General features: G+C 45.1%; 1 protein-coding gene across 1 annotated transcript in view; it reads right to left on the bottom strand.

The window, feature by feature from the left end:
- Positions 1 to 19,051, bottom strand: part of npl (N-acetylneuraminate pyruvate lyase (dihydrodipicolinate synthase)) — an 86,708-nt gene that overhangs the window by 46,859 nt on the left and 20,798 nt on the right. Inside the window, exon 6 of the mRNA XM_084308426.1 lies at positions 18,712 to 18,787. Within this exon, the coding sequence (XP_084164552.1) occupies positions 18,712 to 18,787 (76 nt within the window). The remainder of the gene's footprint in view (positions 1 to 18,711; positions 18,788 to 19,051) is intronic.

The raw sequence follows: 19,051 nt of genomic DNA, 5'->3' as shown, positions 1-19,051 counted from the left end.
TGATACCCGATAAAACCAATCTCTTTAGCTGTGGATTTACTGCAAACTCAAAAACATCATTCAATAGTAATACAGAGGGGTGTACAGGTATATTCCAAGATACGAGTTTTGATAATTGTTGGGTCACATCTTTCCAAAATGCCTTAACTGGTGGGCAGTCCCAATACATGTGCATAAATGTCCCTTCGTCTCCATTTGTACATTGGGAGCATTTGGAGTCTTGTTTAAGACCCATTCTGTTCAGTCTTATAGGAGTCAAGTATGTCCTGTGAATATAGTTAAGATTGATTTGTTGATGGTCCGGGTTCCTTGATGTAAGTCGGACATTTGCCCATGCTATGTCCTTCAGTCTATGTGGGGCTACTATGTTTTCTTCCAATTTTCTCCAGGATACTAATGCTTGGGGATCAAACCATGTTGTCAATGGTCTTAATGTGTACGCCTTAAAATAGTGGAAAAAATCTGGAAATGCCATGCCACTGTCTGCTTTATTTCTCTGTGCAGTGGATCTTTTTATACATGGTGGTTTGTTATTCCAAATAAATTTGTATGTGGAGGAGTGTAATCTTTTCCAGTAACCCTCTGGAGGGGGTAACGGTAGCATTGAACTGAAGAAGTTGATTCTAGGTAGTACATCCATCTTAACTATTGATATCCTTGCCTGTACTGAGTTTTTAAGTTTTGCCCACCTATCAAGGTCGTTTTTGATTTTGTTTTTGATTTTTGTGTAATTGTGCTTCACCGTTTGTCTTATGGTGGGGAATATTTCCACTCCCAAGCATCTAAAATGTTTTACCATAGGTATCTCACCTGGGAGGGTTATATCTTTTTTTGCAGGGGTGTTAAGTGGAAGGAAAGCCGACTTCGGCCAATTTATCTTAAATCCCGATAAATCAGCAAAGTTCTCAATCAACTTGAGTAGATGAGGCAATGTGGTGTTGGGGCTTTGCATGAACAATATTACGTCATCCGCATATAAACTAATTTTATGTTGTGTGCCCTTGATTACGATTGGTTCTATGGATTGGGATTGTCTTATATATTGTGCTAAAGGCTCTAATGATAGATCGAATAGTCCGGGACTAAGAGGGCAACCCTGTCTGGCTGAGCGTGATACCGGAAAGATTTTGGAGATGATTGTACCTGTTGTAATCATGGCCGATGGGTCTTTGTATAATACTTTAATCATATCAATGAATCCCTTTTAATACTGCCCATAGATACGACCATTCCAGCCTGTCAAAGGCTTTCATAGCATCCAGGGACAGCATCGCCTTAGGTATGGTGTCATCCTTGTCTGCATCTAGTACGTGCAGTATTCGTCTTATGTTATCAGTGATCTGGCGACCTCTTATGAAGCCAGTTTGGTCCGGATGAACTAAAGACGTCATATGCTTTTGTAATCTGATGGCTAATACCTTAGAGTACAGTTTGATATCGGTTCCGAGGAGGCTTAAGGGTCTGTAACTACCGCACTCGGTGGGGTCTTTGTCTTTTTTGAGAAGGACTGTTATGAGTGCAATATTGTCGTTTTTATGGAAGTTCCCCTCCTTGACTGAGTATAAGATCATATTTAGTAATAAGGGTCCAATTATGTCCCAACAAGAAAGGTACATTTCTGGTGGGATACCGTCTCTTCCAGGAGCCTTACCACTTTGCATTTCGGATATGGCCTTCTTGAGTTCCTCTAGTGTGATCGGTGTTTTTTTTTTTTTATTATTGGTCTTTTTCCCCCTCCATTTTCCTCCGATTTTCTCCCATCCCAATGTTAGTCGTATGCCAATTCCCAGTCCCTTCCTGGTCGCTGCGCACTTACCCCCCACAGTCAGATCATCTGGGAGAGTGGAGGCTACCACGTGCTTCCTCCGACACACGTCCAGCCAATCACCGCTTCTTTTCACCTGGCAGCGCGGATTCTCATTGAGAGGGCGTAGCGTGTGGGAGGACCACACTATCCCCCTCAAGTCCAATCCGCGCTTAGCAGGCGCCCCGACCGAACTGTAGGAGTCGCTGTTTACAACGACCCGGACCCACCCCGCCAGCTTCTCCCACCCTCTAATACAGCCAATTGTATTAGTGCAGACGGCCAGCCAAGCTGGTGACAACCCCGGAGCTGTGAGCTGGATTCGAACAGGCGAATCCAGCTCGTGATCGGTGTTTCTAACTGTTTAGCGTCATCCTCTGAAAGTTTAGGGAGAATAATTTGATTAAGATATGTGTCCATTTTGTTTTGATCGAAGGTTGTTTCTGATTTATATAAGTCGGAGTAGAATTCTTTGAATGTATAGTTTATTATTTCGGAGTCTGTTTCAAGTACTTGTTGTGCTCTAATGGTAGTTATATCTGCAAATTTTGCATTAATTCTTAATCGCATGGCTAATAGGTGACTAGGTTTAGAACCTTGGGAGTACTGCTGTTGTCTTGTGCTGCGTATTTGTATTTCCGATTGTTGTCTGTATATGGCATTGATCTCTATTTTTAGTACGTTAACTTGATTTTCTAGTCTAGTTGAGTTGTTGTATTTTAAAGAATTAAATAACGTTGAGTAAAGCGTTTCCAGTTCAGACAGTTTTGTGCATTGATTCTTGCGCATTTTGGAGGAAAAGCTATCAGTGAAATCCTTGATCATTCCCTTTACCGACATCCATATTATTCTGGGGTCTTGCACCGAGTTTGCATTCTCCCGTAGGAATACTATAAGAGCTTTTTTGTCATTTATCACAATATTTCATTACAGTAAGGGAAGGTGCAAGACCAAAAGCGACATTCTATTGCAATAGAATGGAAATGTTAGATCCTATGGCAATTGGCATAGGAAGATTAGGATTACAATGCTCAGTTTGGGCAATCCGGTGGACGAAGGGAGAGAGTCAATCGCGGAGGATGTGTTTTTGGAACACAGGCCTGTACGACTTTCTGGGTGAGGGGAAAATAGGGGATTTTTATTTGTATATATATATGTTTTTAAGCTCGGCTCTCAACGGGACCTCATTAATTGGATGTACATCTATTGTAGCTTCGCACTCCAGAAGCATTACCAAAAACTACACAAAAACATGCATAGATTATGGCTAGTTTGAATATAATGGTATGGAACACCGGTGGGATAAACAAACAACACAAACGCAAAAGCGTGCTCACGCTGATGAAAAAAGAACATGTGGACGTGGCTCTATTAAGCGAAACGCACATTTTAGAGGAAGACATAAATACGTTAGCGGATAACATATACCATAACATTAGTCACTCTTCTTTTGGTACGAGAACTAGAGGGGTAGCCATAGTCGTCAGACGTAAATTAAATATCGAATTGAAAGGGGTATGGTCAGATGCGGAGGGGCGTATAACTATAGCTAGGATTATACATAATAACAGGAAAATTGCGTTGGCAGCGGTATATGCCCCAAATTTGTACGAAGTGGGTTTCTTCACTTCACTAACCGGAGAAATGTTAAACCACCCCGAATACTCATATATAATAGGTGCGGATTTTAATGCCATTTGGAACCCAAGGATGGACAAAACTTACCTTGCCTTTTCCAGCGAACAAAAAAATTCATCTAAAGCATTAAAAGATTGGTCAAAGTCAACAGGGGTAATTGATTTATGGCGTTCACTTAATCCCATGACCCGTAAGTACTCCTGTCGTTCGGCGAGACACAACACACTATCCAGAATTGATTACGTCTTTGCATCCCCGAGAATATTTGATAAATATGAAGTGGAAATGACACCCAATGCGCTATCAGATCACTGCTACTTAATTCTGAAAGCAACATTTGGTACACTATCTTCCCGGGCCCCAAGATGGCGTTTTAATTCTATGCTGCTTAACAACAAGGAATTCATTACACAAATTAAAGAAGCTCTCACAGTATTCCTACGGGATAATGCAAACGCGGAGCAAGACCCCAGAATATTATGGATGTCGGTAAAGAGTATGATCAAGGATTTCACGGATAGATTTTCCTCCATACTGCGCAAAAATCAATGCACAAAACTGTCTGAAATGGAAACGCTTTACTCAACGCTTTTTAATTCTTTAAAATACAACAACTCTACTAGACTAGAAAACCAAGTTAACATTCTAAAGACAGAGATCAAAGCAATATACAGACAAAAATCGGAATTGCAAATACGCAGCACAAGACAACAGCAGTATTTCCAAGGTTCTAAACCTAGTCACCTATTAGCCATGCGATTAAGAATTAATGCAAAATTTGCAGATATAACTGCCATTAGAAAACAACAAGCTCTTGTAACAGACCCCAAAATAATAAACGATACATTCAAAGAATTCTACTCCGATTTGTATAATTCAGAAACGACCTTTGATCAAAACAAATTAGACACATATCTTAATCAAATTACTCTCCCTAAACTTTCGGAGGACGAAGCTAAACAGTTAGAAGCACCGATCACATTAGAAGAACTCAAGAAGGCCATATCCGGAATGAAAAACGGTAAGGCTCCGGGAATTGACGGTATCCCATCAGAAATGTACATTTCTTGCTGGGACATATTTGGACCCTTATTACTAAATATGATCTTATACTCAGTCAAAGAGGGGAGCTTCCATAAACACCAAAATATCGCACTCATTTCAGTTCTTCACAAAAAAGACAAAGACCCCACTGAATGCGGTAGTTACCGACCTTTAAGCCTCCTCGGAACCGATGTCAAACTGTACTCTAAGATATTAGCCATCAGATTGCAAAAGCATATGACGTCTTTAGTTCATCCGGACCAAACAGGCTTCATAAAAGGTCGCCTGATCAATGATAACATAAGGCGAATACTGCACGTACTAGATGCAGACAAAGAGGACACCACACCTAAGGCGATGCTATCCCTGGATGCTATGAAAGCATTTGACAGGTTGGAATGGTCGTTTCTATGGGCAGTATTAGAAAGGATGGGGTTAGGAAAAGGATTCATTGATATGATTAAAGTACTATACAAGGACCCATCGGCCAGGATTACAACAGGTACATTCATCTCCGATATCTTTCCGGTATCACGCTCTGCCAGACAGGGTTGCCCTCTTAGTCCCGGACTATTCGATCTATCATTAGAACCTTTAGCACAATTTATAAGACAATCCCAACACATAGAACCAATAGTAATCAAGGGCACACAACATAAAATTAGTTTATATGCGGACGACGTAATATTGTTCATGCAAAACCCCAACAACACATTGCCGCATATACTCAAGTTGATAGAGAACTTTGGTGATTTATCGGGATTTAAAATAAATTGGCTGAAGTCGGCTTTTCTTCCTCTTAACATCCGTGCAAAAAAAGACACAACCCTCCCAGGTGCGATACCCATGGTCAAACATTTTAGATGCTTGGGTGTGGAAATATTTCACACCATAAGACAAACGGTGAAGCACAATTACACAAAAATACAGAACAAAATCAAGACGACCTGGACAGGTGGGCAAAACTTAAAAACTCAGTACAGGCAAGGGTATCAATAGTTAAAATGGATGTATTACCAAGAATCAATTTCTTCAGCTCAATGCTTCCGTTACCTCCTCCAGAGGGCTACTGGAAAAGATTACAAACCTCCACATACAAATTTATTTGGAATAACAAACCACCTCGCATAAAAAGATCCACCGCACAGAGAAATAAAGCAGACGGTGGCATGGCAGTTCCAGATTTTTTACAATATTTTAAGGCTTTCACATTAAGACCATTGAAAATATGGTTTGACCCCCAGGCTTTGGTATCTTGGAGAGAATTAGAAGAAAACATAGTAGCCCCACAGAGACTGGAAGACATAGCACACACTAAACTTTCAATCAAGCATTGTGAGCGGGAATTTGGCCCCATAATTACCCATGCAATCAGAACATGGCGGGAAACACAAAAGATTGATTGATTGATTGATTGAAAACTTTATTAACAGATTGTAGAATGGGTACAATACAGTACAGCTCAATACACACAATTGTTAAGGGGATGCAGACCAGAGAAAGACTTTCGTCTTGTTTACACCAGGGTCCCCCATTTTCAATTCATCAGGACATATATGACATACATGACATACAGATAGTCAGTACTGCTACATCTATACATTTATGACATACCAGATTTGCAAATACAGTACTGTTTGTGATACAGAAGGAGTCAAGAAAAGGGAGTATATACATTTGACATAGAAACTGTACATTGGAGGAGGTTGGGTGGGGGGGGGTTGGGTACACTGGGATATTGACAACCATACTGGGTAATTTACATTGGAGGTGGTTGGGGGGGGGGGGGGCACACTGTATAAGCAAGCAAAACTGTACATTGAGGGGGGGGAGACTCTGTACAAACAAACAAAATTGTACATTGGACTATTGACAAAACCATACTAGGTAAATGACTGTACATTGGAGGGGGTTGGGTTAGGATATTTACAGGGGCCAGTGTTGAATTGCAGTCTCCCGTAGGTGTCTCTTGAGAGAGGTTTTGAAAGTGGGTAGTGATCCACATTCCTTTACAGCTTTGGGTAGGGCGTTCCACATTGATGTGGCATAATTGCGAAACGTGTTTAGTCCCTTATTTGAGCCGAATCTGGGTTTAACATGATTTGTGGAGCTCCCTCTGGTGTTGTGATCGTGGTATTCACTGACCTTTGGGAAGTATTTTGCCATGTACATGGGTACCTTGGTCGTGTAGTGTATCTTGTAGACCAGGCCCATTGCAAGTTGCTGTACTCTGTCATCTACTCTAAGCCATCCTAGGTTGTCAAAGTGGGCAGGGGTGAGGTGGGTTCTAGGAGTAAGGTCAAGCAGTAGTCTGACCAGTTTGTTTTGAGATGTTTGTAATTTTGTTTTTAGCGCCTTTGAGGTGCTTTGGTACCATGAGGTGCAAGCATAGTCGTAGTACCCCTGAATGAGTGCTCCTGCCAGAGTCTTCAGGGTATTCTTGTTTACCAGAGAGGAGATCCGGTACAAGAATCGAGTTCGTTGGTTGACTTTTTTTATTACATTGGATGCCATTTTGTCACAGGAGAGATTAGCCTCTAGGATGGAACCCAGGTAGGTAATTTCATCTTTCTTTGTGACAATATTGTCACCCACTGTAACTGAGAAGCCGTCGGTCTTGCTGAGTTTGTTATTTGAACCGAAGAGAATGGACTCTGTTTTGCCCATGTGTAATGATAGTTTGTTATCAGCGAGCCATATGCAGATTCTGCCTAGTTCCGAGCTGAGGGTTTTTTCAACCTGTAACTTGTTCTTGTCAGAGACCAGCAGGGCTGAGTCGTCCGCAAACAGGAACAAGTTGCAGTCACAAGCTGACGACATGTCATTTGCATAAATTAGGAACAGTAGCGGTCCTAGTATGCTTCCTTGTGGAACACCACAGCTCACTGTGAGGGGGGGGGATAGGGTACCGTTTACCTCCACCATCTGTTCCCTCCCCTCAAGGTAGGATTGCATCCAGCTCACTGATAGACTATCAAAACCAATTGCTTTTAGCTTGTCAATCAGAATGGAGTGATTGACCGTGTCAAAGGCCTTTTGTAGGTCCAGCAAGGTTAAGAAATATCCTAACCCTCAAGAATGGCATAATCACACTCCCATATTCAATAACAATGCACTCTTAATGGGAAAACGCCCTATAAGATTCCCTATATGGGAAGAGCAAGGCATACACTCATTAGGGGATATTTTTAATAACCAGGGCCTCTGTAGTTATGTCGAAATATGCACAAAGTTTAACCTCACTGAGTCCACATGGCTTTTTTACATACAGTTACGACTTTGTCTGAGATCTCACGGTGTTCCATTACTCATACCAATTGAACACCACAGATACCACGAATTTTTCTATGAAAGAGAAACATTGGGAGGTTTTGTATCGGGTTTTTATTATCAATTACTAACGTCCTCGTATGAAACCCTTCAACTAGACACTGTCTGGAGGAGGGATATACCAGACCTGGAAAATGACTTTGATTGGCAAGGAGCCTGGGCAAATGTCCGACTTACATCAAGGAACCCGGATCATCAACAAATCAATCTGAACTATATTCACAGGACATACTTGACTCCTATAAGGCTGTGCAAAATGGGGCTTAAACAAGACTCCAAATGCTCCCAATGTACAAACGGGGACGAAGGAACATTTATGCACATGTATTGGGACTGCCCACCAGTTAAGGCATTCTGGAAAGATGTGTCCCAACAATTATCAATACTCGTATCTTGGAATATACCTGTACACCCCTCGGTATTACTATTGAATGATGTTTTTGAGTTTGCAGTGAATCCACAATTAAAGAGATTGGTTTTATCGGGTATCACAGTAGCTAAAAAACTGATCGCATCACGCTGGTTTCAACCGGAAAAAATGTGCCGGAAAGTGTGGTTTCTTACATATCTCGATGTGATATATCAAGAAATATCTACAGCAAGAATTCTGGGTCTCAATGAATCCAAAATGTCAATGTGGGTGGAAGTGGTGGAGAGAATAAAAGCTAGCTTATAACGGTAGTGTCTGGTTAGGAGTGAGGGACAATGGAGGTACTATCCAAGAGGGGGTCCGAGAGGGGGGGGTTCGAGCTGGAGCATATGTGTGTAGGGTTTTAGAAAATAGGTATTAGGGGTATATTCTATACTAACATTTATATAATTGTAATTTCGCTGGATATACACTGTATACGGTTAAAATGTTATTATAGACTATTTTTATTTTATCTTGTTTCTGTACTTGCATGTATTTTAACCACCTTTACTGAAAGTTTCATTATGCATTGTGTGTTGAGTACTGACTTTTAATAATTTTTGTTCTGCAATAATAATAAAAAATATAAAAAAAAAATAGCTTCTTTGAGTTGTGTAATGAATTCCTTGTTGTTAAGCAGCAACGAATTAAAACGCCATCTTGGGGCTCGGGAAGATAGTATACCAAATGTTCCTGAGTAAAGAACAGTGATCTGAGCATTGGGTATTGTTGTGAAGGGCCAGATTAAACCGAATATATATATTTATTTATATATATATATTTAATTGTATTTGTATATTCTCTAATATTCCCTGATATCCCTTGTATATTCCTTGTACAATATGCATTGAATATCCATTCTAGCCTACTGAACATCCCATAATAGTCTCCATTCTACTATTGGTCGAGACCTTGGTGCCAGGCTGCCATACCCCCCAGACCCAGTTCAAACGTACCGCTCAACATGTACGAACAAGTCCTAGTTCCGCGTAGGAATCTGGCTACCGCACCACTAACGGTACTATTTGTTCATAGTGCGTATATATACTGCGCTACTAAAGTAGGACTTCCTTTTCAGTCCAGTTTCTTACCCTCCAATAGAGTGACAGACGTAAAGCCTCCCCGCGACGCCACGTGTGGGAGTAAGGCCAAGTTCGGCCTACCATCGGTATTGAGACATCGTGTATATTAATATTTGAATAGTCATATTTGGCACTATATCGTCGAGTTGGACGTAGTCTATTAAGCTAATAATAGTCTGTTAATATATAGTGCTTCGTACGGTGAGAATACTACCGTAGTCAGTACCCCATCGTTTCGGGCAGAGAACTGGCTGCTTATCCAGGATGGTCGACCCCATGTGAGACTGCATCCGAGGAGCCCCAGAGCCGACGAGCGAGTGGACCTGCATACCGGATTATTCTACCGACGACAGCCCGCCTTCCCAGGCACGGATTATGCTTTGTGTACAGTGATTATTCCATGGATAAAGACCCCCGACACTGCCGTGTGTTGGAACCCCCCCCCCCTGGAGAGGACGCAAAGTCAGGAGACGCTCTGCAAGACGAGGTCGCTTCACGTCTCTCCCCCGTGGACCGGAGAGAGCCGGCTCACAGAGAGTCCACCTGCTTTCATCTGTGGTCCAAGGATCGCTGGCGCACCGAGCTGCACAACTGTGGGTTCACCCAGGATACCCTTGGCCGGACGAGGCAGCCAGACTCTACCCCCCCCCCCCTCCTACTCCTGTTGTCTTACAAGCGACCGGATTACCCCCCTTAGTGTATCCAGTCTTATAATCATTAAAGTATCATTGCTGTTATTCCTTAACTATTCCAGGTCGTATATTTACCACCTGCGCCTTCAGAGATTGGACATTCTCTATTGATATACCAACGAATACTCTTGCCATAAAAGTGCATACTATTCCCATTCATAAATGTGATTGATTTGATTAAGTGCTTGTTCTACACACCATCGCTGTGTAGAAATAAAGACCTATTTCTAATTCGTACATTTGTGTTGGATCCGTTTCATCTACGTGACAGTGTTCATCATAATATATTTATGCCGAGTACTGGGTGGCCGAATATAAAGTACAAAGGTAGTGGTAGTAAGTATCATATCTAGTAATACAGTCAGGGAATTGTACCCCTCAGTTACAATTGGTCCTTCGAGCCGGAGGGTAATTAGTGTAATATTAATATAGTGTTATTAATATTGAAATGGCCTATGATGAACACTCCACGAAACGATCCTCCTAACCAACGCCCGCAGCGCGAACGACGGCTCCCTCAGTACTTAGAGGCTTACGCTGTCAGTCAACAACCTAGTCTTCTACTAACAGTAAACGCGGTAAAACTAGAAAGTAAAAGTATGTCTAACCCCAACGCCCAGACTACCCCGACCATAGAGGCCCCTACGGGTTCTAATGTAACTGACCAAGTTCACGGTGGGGACCAGTGGGAACCAGACATGACTTCACACCCCGCCAGTACTGAAGAAGTAGTCCCCGATGAGTCCCGGGAGGAATACAACGCTACCGAGAGAGAACTCGGCACGGAAGAAGACGGGGAGAGCACCGTGGAGATAGAGCTCCAAGGCTCCGCAAGGAGTACCCCGAGGGAAGGCTCCCCTATACAACCGCCTTCTCCCAGCGAGGCAGAGAGGACCCTACAGCAGGCCTTCCTCATCAGCCTGAACGCCGCTGCTGAACGCGACCGACTGCAGATCCAGCAGCGGAGCGAAGAAGAGCATATACGTCTAGAAATAAGACGCATTCAGAGGGAAGAGAATGTGGCCCGAGACCGAGCAGACAGCCAGCGAGCAGCTGCTGGTGCTCTACGGGACGCAGAGCGCGACAGACAGCAAGCGCAACTAATAGAACAGCTGATCAGACGGACAACACCCTCTCCCTCCGCCAGAGGCTCCAGGAACTCGTCTAGACACACCTCCAGGGCGGCATCCCCTAGCCGAGTAAACAACCCTGAACTTGACCAACAGACGAGGTCTATACCCCCCACAGACCACCTCCCCCCACCGGTCCAAGCGAGACCTAGCAACCGGGAAGGAGCAGCATATCCTGTGGAGAGGCTAAACCAGAGACTACAAGCACTGGATGACCTAACTGAAGACGAAGAGGAAGAGGAGGAGAACCACGCCCGACGACAGCACAGTACTCTACCGGACCAGGAGGTCCGGTACAGCCCAGGCTATACTCCCGCGGAGCTGCGCTACAGACCCCCGACTCTATACACGGGTGAGCACGACGCACGACCCGCACCGAGGAACAGCACCTGGACAAGCGGGCCATGGTACACTGCCGGTACCAGCCCATCCCAAGGGGCGGGAGGAGACTCGCCTAGGAGGCCTCTCCCCCAACGCTCGCCGATGTATCCACAGTCAGCGTCATACATTGGCACGCCTATGGTACCCGACTTCACCCAAGAGAACCGGGCCCAGTATACAGAACTCCGCATGTGTCTGGAGACCATGTTGGTGGATGTATTGGATGAACGCCATAAATACGCCATCCTACTGAAGCACTTAAAGGTACCCCGCGCACATAATATAGCGCTCGCCTACGCGACTTCCACCACCCCATACACAGCAGCGCTGGTAGCATTGGACCAGAGGTATGGGCGCATATGGGATTACGTGATCCAGGAGATCCGACACATCGACCGCTTACCCCCAGCAATAGACAATCGAGCACTGGACGACCTGTCCATCAGAGTGCAGTCCCTGGTAGGGATGTTGGGAGCGCAGAGAGAGAAGGGGAGGCATGAACTTTACGCCAACTCAAATGTGGAAAGGATCTTGGAGAAGCTGCCGCCCGCTCGACAGGAGCGTTTTAGGCGGCAGAGAGACCACCGAGACCCGAATGGCCCCGAACCGAACCTCCTCGATCTAGCAGACTTCCTGGCGAGAGAAGTCAGCAGCCTACGGCTAGATACATTCGGACGGAGCACCCCTGGCTCCAGAGAAGGAACCAGACGACTAAATGATGGAAGAAGATCGGTGACTGTGATGCACCAATCGGAGTCAGTACCGAGCAGCAGGAGCCACAGTACCCCCTCCAGAACGGAGAAGTGGAAGATAGTGTGCCCCTACTGTGAGAAAGAACACTGGCTAGCGCAATGTGACTCCTTCCCCAAGCTGAACGCGGAGGAAGCAAGTCAATGGATAAAGTCCAACAAGCGCTGTTTTCGCTGTGCGCGCTCACACATGGCAGCCGAATGCCGCTTAAAGAAAAGGTGCACCAAGTGCGATGGAGCCCATCTGGACATACTTCACGACAGTAACAGACGGCGCCCTTCACCCGCACCATCCAGCAGCAAAGCGAGCGTCATGTACATCGATCCCGCCAGCAGCAGTGGAGCCCAAGTACTCCTAAAAGTAGTGCGTGTGACACTAAGCTACCAGAATAAAGTCCTGGACACTTACGCCGTCCTCGATGACGGGTCAGAGAAGACCCTTCTGCTCGCCTCCGCTGCGGCCCAGCTAGGGCTGCGGGGAAGCGAAACCCAAATGACAATTCGGACAATAAGACGAGATTTGAAGACGATAAAGGGCGAGAATGTCTCATTCTCTATCGCAGCAAGCGGCCAGCCTGAGCGACGGTACCAGATTACAGACGCTTTCACCAGCCAAGAAATAGGACTGTCGCGGTACACATACCCTGTCGCCAAGCTGATGGAGAAATATGCACATCTGCGCAAGTTACCGATCCCGCTCATAGACAATGCTATGCCGACCCTGTTGATAGGCTCCGACCATGCAGACCTCATTGTCCCGATAGACCGGGTTCATACCGGACCCCGAGGCTGTCCTGCAGCAGTCGAGACCCGTTTGGGATGGACTCTCCAAGGCCCGCTCGCCAAATCTCTCAACCGAAGTACAGCCACTAGATGTCTCCACTCCCGAGTCACAGAGGGAGAAACCGCACTCCTGCAACACGTAGAGCGGCTATGGACCTTGGAACAAATGCCCTTTAAGAACGGAAAGAAAGACATTCGCTCTAAAGATGACATTTACGCCATTCACCTCCTCGAGACAGGGACCAAGAGAGTCCCGGTCAACGGCGTGTTGAGATACGCCACGCCACTCCTGCGGCGAGAAGGAATGCCTACTTTCCACGCCAAGACAGACGCCACAGAACGGTACCTGCCGAACACGGAGCGGCGCTTAGCCAAGAACCCCGCCCAAGAGAGTGTATACCGCGCTGAGATTGAGAAGCTCATCACAGCGGGACACGTCACAAAGATGGACATTAAAGAGGCTGACCAGACCACTGAATCGTGGTACGTGCCTCACCACAAGGTCCATCACAACGGTAAAGACCGCATAGTATTTAACTGCAGCTACCAGATCGGATCCCAAAATCTGAATAAAGAGTTACTGCCCGGTCCCACACTCGGCCCCTCCCTACTCGGCGTTCTACTCCGCTTCCGCCAGGAAAAGGTGGCCATCAGCGGGGACATTAAAAGAATGTTCCTGCAGGTGAGATTAGTAGAGGAGGACAAGCCCCTGTTACGGTTCCTATGGAGAGAGAAGCCAGGAGATGAGCACCCAGCCATCTACCAATGGGAAGTCCTCCCCTTCGGAACGACGTGCACCCCCTGCTGTGCTACATTTGCACTACAGAAACATGTAGCAGAGGACCCAGCAGCGGACAAAGAGGTCCGACACAGCGTAAAGAACAGCTTCTACGTAGACAACTGTCTACAAAGCCTTTCAACCCAGGAAGAAGCCGAGGCTCTCCTGATTAAACTCCGCGCCTCATTGATCAAAGGCGGCTTTGATCTCAGGCAGTGGGCCAGCAGCGATCCGCAAGTACTGCGCAGCCTCTCCTCCGAGGACAAGGCAGCCAGCAGCGAGACCTGGATGGCTACAATCCCGGGAGAAGCCCAGGAGATGACCCTGGGATTGGTGTGGCGATTCAAAACAGATTCGCTTCACTACAGACACAAGCCCCTGACTACGGAGCAGGGAAGGCCGGCGGCGGCGCCGACCACCAGACGGAGTGTGTACACAACACTCGCCCGACAATATGACCCGCTAGGATGTATTCTACCGTACACCACCAGGGCAAAAATTATTGTACGAGCATTGTGGGACAAGGACCAGGGCTGGGACGACCCCATTCCCGCCCATCTTGCATCCACCTGGAGAGAGTGGGAGATGGAGCTCCACTCACTCCCAGGCGTTAATATGCGCCGAAGCTACTTCCCACCCACGGTGAGGCCAGAGACATGTAAAATGGACTTACACGTCTTCAGTGACGCCTCAGAGGTCGCATACGGATCAGTAGCCTACTTGCGGGCCCAAGAAGAGGGGGGAGAGATCTACACAGCACTTGTCCTCGCCCGCTCGAGAATAGCCCCACGCAAGCAACAATCTATCCCACGCCTAGAGCTCTGCGCAGCCCTAGCCGGAGCGCACCTAGCCACGCTCATCCAACGTGAGCTCACCATACCGGTGTCTAGAACAATCCTGTGGTCAGATTCCACGACAGTACGCGCCTGGATCAAATCGGACTCATGCAAGTACAAAGTCTTCGTGGGAGTCAGAGTCACCGAGATTCAAGACTTAACCGAAGAGTTAACCGGAGAAACAGAGTGGCGCTACGTTGATACAAAACAGAACCCAGCTGACGTCATCACCCGGGGAATGCCCCTAGATGACCTCACCCGTCGCAATGTCTACAGTGACGGCCCAGCATTCCTAAAGCTCCCGGAAGGAGAGTGGCCCACGCCTATCCCGAGGGAAGCCAGTCAGGAGGAGGCTGAGAATAAGAAGCCTGTGTTCTGTGGATTGAGCACTGTTATCTCCGCAGACCCCAACCTAGATGATTGCACTACCATAGAGAGTGCACAACAAAGGACATTCCTACTGCACTACCTACCGTCTCTACAGACCCGCCAGAAGTGGGTAAAGGAGAGAGACAATTTGACAGAAGGAACAGTCGTCATGATTATTGATCAATCACTGCCCAGAGCTATGTGGCCGGCCGGCCGCGTAAGCAAAGTGATCACCGGTGCCGACGGCAAGGTCCGAGCAGCTGAAGTGCTTGTCGCACTTACACCCGTCCCGTGGCGAGGCTCATAGAACTGCCCCGACTCCCAGACACAATCGATGATGACCATGACCCCATAACCCTATGACTTTGTGAAGTTGACTGACCCCTACAGCAAACCCTTATGTGTAAATAGACAACGCGATTAATCTGTCTCTGCTTAACTGATTAGGTCTGGGACCAATCAGGGGGTGGCTGTTGTGAAGGGCCAGATTAAACCGAATATATATATTTATATATATATATATATTTAATTGTATTTGTATATTCTCTAATATTCCCTGATATCCCTTGTATATTCCTTGTACAATATGCATTGAATATCCATTCTAGCCTACTGAACATCCCATAATAGTCTCCATTCTACTATTGGTCGAGACCTTGGTGCCAGGCTGCCATACCCCCCAGACCCAGTTCAAACGTACCGCTCAACATGTACGAACAAGTCCTAGTTCCGCGTAGGAATCTGGCTACCGCACCACTAACGGTACTATTTGTTCATAGTGCGTATATATACTGCGCTACTAAAGTAGGACTTCCTTTTCAGTCCAGTTTCTTACCCTCCAATAGAGTGACAGACGTAAAGCCTCCCCGCGACGCCACGTGTGGGAGTAAGGCCAAGTTCGGCCTACCATCGGTATTGAGACATCGTGTATATTAATATTTGAATAGTCATATTTGGCACTATATCGTCGAGTTGGACGTAGTCTATTAAGCTAATAATAGTCTGTTAATATATAGTGCTTCGTACGGTGAGAATACTACCGTAGTCAGTACCCCATCGTTTCGGGCAGAGAACTGGCTGCTTATCCAGGATGGTCGACCCCATGTGAGACTGCATCCGAGGAGCCCCAGAGCCGACGAGCGAGTGGACCTGCATACCGACAGCCCGCCTTCCCAGGCACGGATTATGCTTTGTGTACAGTGATTATTCCATGGATAAAGACCCCCGACACTGCCGTGTGTTGGAACCCCCCCCCCCTGGAGAGGACGCAAAGTGAGGAGACGCTCTGCAAGACGAGGTCGCTTCACGTCTCTCCCCCGTGGACCGGAGAGAGCCGGCTCACAGAGAGTCCACCTGCTTTCATCTGTGGTCCAAGGATCGCTGGCGCACCGAGCTGCACAACTGTGGGTTCACCCAGGATACCCTTGGCCGGACGAGGCAGCCAGACTCTACCCCCCCCCCCTCCTACTCCTGTTGTCTTACAAGCGACCGGATTACCCCCCTTAGTGTATCCAGTCTTATAATCATTAAAGTATCATTGCTGTTATTCCTTAACTATTCCAGGTCGTATATTTACCACCTGCGCCTTCAGAGATTGGACATTCTCTATTGATATACCAACGAATACTCTTGCCATAAAAGTGCATACTATTCCCATTCATAAATGTGATTGATTTGATTAAGTGCTTGTTCTACACACCATCGCTGTGTAGAAATAAAGACCTATTTCTAATTCGTACATTTGTGTTGGATCCGTTTCATCTACGTGACAGTGTTCATCATAATATATTTATGCCGAGTACTGGGTGGCCGAATATAAAGTACAAAGGTAGTGGTAGTAAGTATCATATCTAGTAATACAGTCAGGGAATTGTACCCCTCAGTTACAGGTATCATTTCCACTTCATATTTATCAAATAGTCTCGGGATGCAAAGACATAATCTATTCTGGATAATGTGTTATGTCTCGCCGAACGACAAGAGTACTTTCGGGTCGTGGGATTAAGTGAACGCCATAAGTCATTTACACCTGTAATCTTCGACCAATCCTTTAATGCTTTAGATGAATTCTTTTGTTCGCTGGAAAAGGCGAGGTAAGATTTGTCCATCCTTGGATTCCAAATGGCATTAAAATCTGCACCTACTATAAATGAGTAATCGGGAAGGTTTAACATTGCATTGGTTAGTGTAGAGAAGAAACCCTCTTCGTACAAATTTGGGGCATATACCGCTGCCAACGCTATTTTCCTGTTATTGTGTACAATCCTAGCTATAGTTATACGCCCATCTGCATCCGACCATACTCCCTTTAATTCAATATTTAACTTACGTCTAACGACTATGGCTACACCTCGAGTTCTCGTACCAAAAGAAGAGTGACTAATATTATGATATGTGTTATCCGCTAACGTATCTATGTCTTCCTCTAAAATGTGCGTTTCGCTTAGTAGAGCCACGTCCACATGTTCTTTTTTCATCAGTGTGAGCACGCTTTTGCGTTTGTGTTGTTTATTTATCCCACCAGTGTTCCATATCATTATATTCAAACTAGCCATAATCTATACATGTTTTTGTGTAGTTTTTGGTAATGCTTCTGGAGTGCGAAGCTACAATAGATGTACATCCAATTATTGAGGTCCCGTTGAGAGCCGAGCTTAAAAACATATATATATACAAATAAAAATCCCCTTTTTCCCCCTCTCCCAGAGAGTCGTACAGGCCTGTGTTCCATAAACACATCCTCCGCGTATGACTCCCTCCCTTAGGCCACCGGATTGCCCAAACTGAGCTTTGTAATCCTAATCTTCCTATGCTAATTGCCATAGGATCTAACATTTTCATTCTAATTCAATAGAATGTCGCTTTTGGTCTTGCGCCTTCCCTTACTGTAGTGAAATATTATGAAAAATAAAAAAAAAAGAATATACCTTCATTGATATTCATTTGAACCTTCTACTAACTTATGTAGGAAACATCAGAAAAAAGGAAAAGATTGTAGAGAAACACTAACACCTTAATATGAAGAACAATGGGAAAGAACAATGTAAGATCAAAAAGAAAAAAAGGAGTGAGAGCTAAAATAAAACTCAACGTGGAGAAACCACTAGAACAGAATTGAATAAATAGATAAAAGAGAAAAACAGAGACTTTTAGAGCTACATTGTGCCAATCTCTACATCAGTGGAGTGATTATTTAAATTATTAGAATAACCTTGTTGTGCTCATACGTTTAGGTGTGGCTGATTTTTTTTTAAAGCCTTATTAATGCCTGATTAAACTTCAGTCAATTGATTATGCTTATGCATATACACACCGGATGTTAATGTTAGAGTTGCAGGCCTTCGTTGTAATGGTGCATTATATTCTAGAAGGTTGTAGAATACACTAGTATATACTAACAGACTGCTGTTCCTACCCAGGGTTTGCATTCTCAGGTAAACCTACCCGATACTTGTGAATAATTACTTAACATTACCAGGTAATTAAGTTATTTCTATGTTATTACACAATACACAGTAATTAACTTGTAATTTGTCTACCGTAATATGAAGTGCTACAGATGTTTTGTTTTTCCAAATGATCACTGCAGTAAGTGGATTACAGGAAATAGAAGTAGGTGAACATCTTTAAAAACCTTCTATTGAGAATGGAGGGAGAGAGGGGGGGGGGTTCTAATCACACACCTGCAGTGCTGGGTTTAAAGAAAGATGGAGAAATGACTGCTATCCCATCTGCTCCGACCTCTACTGCATGGCGAGCCTGTGAGGAACACAGTAAAGTCAAGTCTTTGCAAGTTTTTTCTGCATATAGCCTAATATCACAAATACTATAATATTACTATAATACATAAATCTATATAATAGAACTCTCAGTCTCAACAGGCTTCACAAGCCCACATCACAATGAAACAACAACCTTGACGTTAACCCTTAATGATTAGGAAAACCTTAATATGAAACGGAATTCAATACGAAACCTTAGAAGGGCAATTCAGTGAGGGTGGTGGCATGTAATAGGTTTTTT

This window comes from Notolepis coatsorum (genome assembly GCF_963971535.1).
Source record: "Notolepis coatsorum genome assembly, chromosome: 2".
Classification (NCBI taxonomy): Eukaryota; Metazoa; Chordata; class Actinopteri; order Aulopiformes; family Paralepididae; genus Notolepis; species Notolepis coatsorum.
This window is presented reverse-complemented; position numbering and strand designations above follow the sequence as displayed.